The sequence below is a fragment of the Dicentrarchus labrax genome, unplaced genomic scaffold (genome assembly GCF_905237075.1).
Source record: "Dicentrarchus labrax unplaced genomic scaffold, dlabrax2021, whole genome shotgun sequence".
Lineage (NCBI taxonomy): Eukaryota > Metazoa > Chordata > Actinopteri > Moronidae > Dicentrarchus > Dicentrarchus labrax.
The window spans coordinates 16,893,139-16,899,138 of record NW_026136709.1 but is presented as its reverse complement, the minus strand read 5'-3'; the positions used below and the strand labels follow the sequence as shown (position 1 = coordinate 16,899,138).

General features: G+C 44.1%; 1 protein-coding gene across 1 annotated transcript; it reads right to left on the bottom strand.

Moving 5' to 3' along the window:
• Positions 1-1,772: 1,772 nt before the first annotated feature.
• Positions 1,773-3,883, bottom strand: sox17 (SRY-box transcription factor 17). The gene is made up of 2 exons (XM_051411217.1): positions 3,392-3,883; positions 1,773-3,027 (listed from the first exon to the last, which is right to left on the bottom strand). Exons 1-2 carry the CDS (start codon positions 3,687-3,689, stop codon positions 2,132-2,134), a joined length of 1,194 nt encoding a protein of 397 aa, XP_051267177.1. The 5' UTR covers positions 3,690-3,883; the 3' UTR covers positions 1,773-2,131.
• Positions 3,884-6,000: the final 2,117 nt, after the last annotated feature.

Below are 6,000 nucleotides of genomic sequence, written 5' to 3'. Positions count from 1 at the left end.
GAGTTACATTACTCTTTATATTTCTATATATGGTGCTTTAATTAAATTGTGACAAATTAACCTTTATATTTCTTTTTTTCTAACTCTTATTTGTCACACTAGTCTTAAGAGTAGCCCCACTTCAATACATGTAACAAATAAAACCTTTGAGTCCTTGAATGTGGGGATGGATTTTGTTGTTTGTTTGTTTGTTTTTTTTGGTCTCCAGATACTCACTTTACATTTAAACAGTAAAATACATTAAATTCAACTAAAAAACAACAATCATGAGTATTTTCCTCCCACACCAGTTAAAGTCATAAACTCATATAAATATTATCAAGATACTTTATTTTTCTGTTCTGTACTCTTACCTGAACCCCTCCTGTGTTTCATTCATTATTTTTCTGTTTCTGCTTCGACACCTAATATTCTCTCCAGGGATAAATAAAACTTTATCTTATTCTTTCTTCCTGTGTCCTTAAGATAAACCTTGAAAAAAAGCCATATTCACTCAGTGAGCTTCTTCCTCGTCAATTAGCCCAGATCAATTAGCGAGAGGAGATAATATCACAGGCTGACATGGGGGGTCTGCCTCTCCCTAAGTCTGTGCAGGTGACTCCCACCCACTCTGCTGATGCCTCGGGGATCGTGGCCTGAGCCTGTTGTTATGCACCCATTAGCTGTAACAACAGGGAGGATAAACCTGGCACTCAGCTGCAGACTGAATTTAAACACATTCACACCAATTACAGTGGATTGTTCTGCACGGCCTGAAGGGAAATACGTCAGGTTTGGGTACGAGGGAAGTAAAGAAGACATGACAACACTTTATACATATGAGACATACTTGTTTGGACTCAAAAATGTTTAATTTCTTTTAGATTTTCTTGACTTCATCAAGAGCTGACATCATTATTGCGACCGTGGGAAGAACAAGTAATATTTACCTTGAGGTTCAACCACTACTTCTCCTACATAAGAGAATATTTAAAAAACATTCAGCATGAACAAAGCACATGAACATATACACCTCTGGAACATGTTTCCTCTGAAGAGCTAAAAATGGATCGTGGGGTCAGGGTGATTGACCCCTCAGAGAAGAACCTCTTCCTTTTAAAATAGGGGAAATCTCTATTTATAAAATGGGACTCTTTCTCAGCTATAAATACCATGAATTATCCTCAAGGTTCGGTCTGATCTCTTAAGGATTTTTACCTGATAAATTTGATATATGAGGAAGCATCAGACTGGTGTTTATAAATATAAATATACCACAGGGTATATCAGTGTACCCACAGAAATAAAACCTGATGTCATTGCTGTGTTATTATACATAGCGGGTGGATGGATGTTGAAATACACCTCCTGTTCAACTGTGAAAATACACAAAATAAAGTGTCACCATTGTTTAACAGAGGTGTAGTAGACCACAGTGAATTCTAATGACCCCAAGCATTAATCAGAAGGGACTAAATCATTTAGAGGCAGGATGTCCGGAGCATAAACTGTGCTCCCATGCTGCGAAAACAAGGCGCCATGTGTAACGCAGACAGAGATTACCTCCACTCTGTCCGGGCCAGGATGCCGGGTCGCTGCCCTGCTTCCAGGTGAGCAACTGGTGCTTCTGGGAGCCCATTCAGCTCCATGTGGAAGTGGGAAAAACTAACAGAGATAGTGCCATGTAATACAAAACACTGAATGAACGGTAATGCTGCGCCACGTGGAAAAACATCTGAAAAAGTGAATTTTTGTCAAAAGAATGTGGAATAATAAATACAAGAGAGGATGAGTCTATTTGCAAAAATTTATTTCTCGAAAGTGCAAAAAGTATAAAAAAAAAACCACCTTCAGTATATACATAAACTTTAAAATAGTGACTGTACAATATTTATTATCACAAAATGAATTCATATCCCTGCAAGGGTGGAAGGAAAAAGTTAAAACCAGTGTAAAATATTCTTTTCTTAGACAGATACAGTACAACAGTCTTCTTCAAAGCTTCCTTTTAAAATCTCATGGACCTTCTGTGCTAGCAGTGAAAAACAAATTTAAAAAAACAAAACAAAAACATTTTTGTTTCAAATTTAGCTACAGAGATTTGAGGTCAGATCAAGTGTCCTTGCAGCGGGGTAACAGGCTGGGCAGGAGGTTAGGAGTTGTTGTAGCTACAGTAATACACAGCTGTGCTGGCGTCTGACAGCACCGATGATATGAGGCTTTCAGGTCCTTGCATGCCAGCCTCATGTGGCCCGTACGGCAAGCCTGTCATGTCCGCACGCGCCGAAGAGGAACTCAAATACTGCTCGAACTCGCTGCGGTCCACCTCGGCTAGCAGCTCAGAGTGGTGCATCTGCTCCACGCTGTCTGCTGAGTGAGGGTGGGAGTCAGGAGGGGGGGAGAGCTGTCCTGCCCCACCAGGATGCCGCTTGGGGTGGCTGGGACTGCAGTGCTGGGTGTAATACATGGCCAGAGGGTTGGGGCATCCCATGTAGGAAGGGGGAAGGGTGGCAGGCTGCTCTGGAGCCGAGGTGGGGTGTCGGTGCAGGATGGGATTGCTGTGGTGGTTGGAGAGGGGGTCCTGGGGCTGGTACTCTGCCACCTGGGAGTGGTAAGCGTACGCAGGCATCATGTGGCAGTCCTCTTGTGAATGTGGAGGGAAAAACATGGAGTCTGACTCTACAGCGTCCAGAGGAGAGGTGTCAGGGGTTGGGAGGTTGTAGGTTTCATAAGAGGGGCCTCCGAGAGCCTGAGCATCTCGGTAGTGGCTGAGCGGCTGTGGAGGAAGCTGGAAGCCGTGCTCGTGGTAGCCCAGGCCCAGGCTCTCCACACACACTCTGCCGTCCCCGGACATCGACTGGGCCTGGTGATCGGACACACCGTGCACTAGAAAACCAGAGTCCAGCCTCTTAATCCTCTTCACCTGCTTCCGGCGCCGGGGCCGGTACTTGTAGTTGGGGTGATCCTGCATGTGCTGAACCCGCAGCCGCTCGGCCTCCTCCACAAAGGGCTGCTTTTCTGTGACAGGAAGGGCTTTCCACGATTTCCCTGCAGGTCAAGAGGACAGTGCACATCAATGATATGTCAGCAGATACTGTACGCAGTCTGATGATGCACACAAAAATAGCTTGTTGCCATTTTAGGGGGCATGGACAGGTTTTTCAGGTTACATGTGCAGCTTAACTCAGACACAGTAACTTTTAATGACATAGTAACACCACCTGCTGCCTAAACAATGAATGCACTGACTGATAAGTAACTATTCATGTGTTTTTTAGCAGAATAAAAACATGAAATTCAAATTACAGGCTCCTAAAATTCAGTAACAATGATGTTACAGCTCTCTATAATAACATGTACAGACTTGGCAAATAGGCGAGCAACATGGGATTGATTAAATAAAATTACTTACCCAACATTTTGCTCAGCTCGGCGTTGTGCAGGTCCGGATTTTGCTGCGCCAGTCTCTTGCGCTCATCCTTTGCCCAGACCATAAACGCGTTCATGGGCCGTCGGATCCGCGGCTCGCTCTTCCCGCGATTCTGGCTGCCGGAGCTGGAGGCGCACGGCTCGTTTTTCACTTTGGTGTCCCCAAGAGGACTGATAGGGTCGGCCCACTGGCAGTGTCCCATTCCAGGCATCATGACTGACATCGTACACCTTGCCTGGGTCTGATCGTCGCTGGCGTAACCCGCATCGGGACTACTCATCTCTGTCCAGCAGGGAGGTTTTTTGGAGAGCCACCGGACAGCTCGCAGAGGCGACAACACACTACCACTGAGACCAGATAGATTTAAAGGAAAAAATAATAATAACTTAACAAGATTTCTGGCTTTCAAGCTGGAATGGAAAATAATTAGTCACATCCATTGGCCACTTCCAGGAGTCTTGTGGACTGAACGATACCGAGTACTCAGCGCTGGATGTGAAGGTTGGTGCGCTATAAACTCACAGGCAGCCAATCACCATGTGGTGGGAGTGCCCACTACTACAAAGGTGTAAAAAAGTTTCGAGCACCCCGCCTCCGACCCTTGTGTGTGAAGAGCTGAGACCCTCTGAGGAGAGAGCTGTGAGATTTCAAATAGATGCAAAACTAAGTTTACCTGATAAGAATATATGCTCATGTGAAGATAACATTGATTTAAACATTGAATTATTTTTTATAGCGACATTAAACACTTAAGATGTAATTCCAGACTTTAGAGCAACAATGTGTGTATATTTCTTTATTTTGAAGTAAAGAGGTGAAACTGGTGGAATATTTAATCCACAATAACGTTTATTTGGACAACCACACGGTCCAGTTTTAATTCTCACCCTTGCATTAGACTGACACTAATGCTCAGACATCAATACACTTGATCGTCAGTCTGTGTATTGGGGGAGTTTAACTGTGTTAAATCTTGAATATCAGGTTTACGCGTGGAGTTAATGGCTCCCTCATTCGCCACTTTTACGCACGGTCGTCTCGATGGAGACTTTTCTTTGATTGCAGCCTAATGAGAAGGACAAAAAAGGCGCTAATTGAGGATTTAAATGTCCTAAAAAGCGAAATCAGTGCGAGTGGAGAAAGCTTAAATAAACACCCATCACATAGCTGTAAAGTGATCAAGTGTCTGACTCAAACCTGTAAAATGTTATGTGATACTGGTGTGGCGTTCAAATGTCAAAACAGATTCTCAAGTGGATACACTGTCTTTACCCGACTAGACGTCGGTCTGGGATGTTAATGAACTAAACAAACAGCGGATTGATTAAGCTGGGGGGGTAAAACACTTTTTTCAGTATCACATTTATGAGAACTGATAATGTCTGGACAAATGCCCAAATACCTTTGTCTCAGCTTATTTGTACAGGAATTAAATAAAAGAGGTACATAGTGGAAATAATGCCAAGTCTGTGATGACTAAAAATAATAATTGATTATTTTTTTGTGCTCAGGATTTGATTCCCAGCTATTATGCCTCTTTCAACAAAGCTTTAAAGCGCATGTCACTTCAAATACCTGAACTATTGTGTCTCAATCTAATTATTTTCCCCTCATTAGATGCTCATTTGCTTTACTGTATGCTTTATAATCCTTTATAAGTCTGCCTTCAAACCTAAAATAATATCCTTCCCTGAGACTTGACAACAGCAGTTTCACCCTGAGTTTGAGGTGAAACTTTTGGAACGCTTCCCTGAGCAGCATTCATACTTCATACTGGTGTATGTGTAGATGACATCAGCCCGTAGTCAAATATAAACTCTATTAACTCTACGACACACGTGCAAGCTACAGAAATGTGTGAGAATGTGTTTCCTTGTTTTTGGAGCAGCTGTGCCGGACTAGGACGGTGATACAGGAGGGGGGGGAAAGGTTAAAGCAACCTGTTGCACCTCAAATATCCAGACTTAGAGTGTTTATGTAGCGGAGAATGAAGCCCCCCTGTTGAAGCCAGAAATCCAAACATCACCAACAGGCTGCAGGGGTTCTTATCAGAGCCAGCAGACCTCAACCTGTCAGCTCCGTCTTTTCTCGGTCCGTTCCCATCTCGTTGTGGGTTACGGTCCCTCTGACACGTCAAAAGCGGCTGACAGAAATATGAGAGATGCTTATGCAACCTTTTAGTGCCCTGTGCAGACACCAGCGGGGACTCCAGAGCACGCTGGGTGACCCTCTAGGGGGTTTGGTGGGAGGGTGTTTTGGAATGGAGGTCCAGACAAACGCTGCATGGGACAGGATCTGGACTATAATACTGTCATCATCTATTTTACCGCTGATGACTTGATAAGGTTTTTCCCCCTCCGATCCTAAGAGAGTGGAGAAAGAGAGACTCTCTGTGTGTGTGTGTGTGTGTGTGTGTGTGTGTGTGTGTGTGTGTGTGTTGACATGGGCGTGGGTTATGAGTGTGCCTTGGCCACCTCTCTCTCTCTCTCTCTCTCACTAACTTTGTGGGAGTGAAAAATCCTGGCTTTTGATGGGAGAAGTCATAAAGTCTGGAGTCGTAGCCACATTTCCTCTACAAGGTGAGGTTCAGA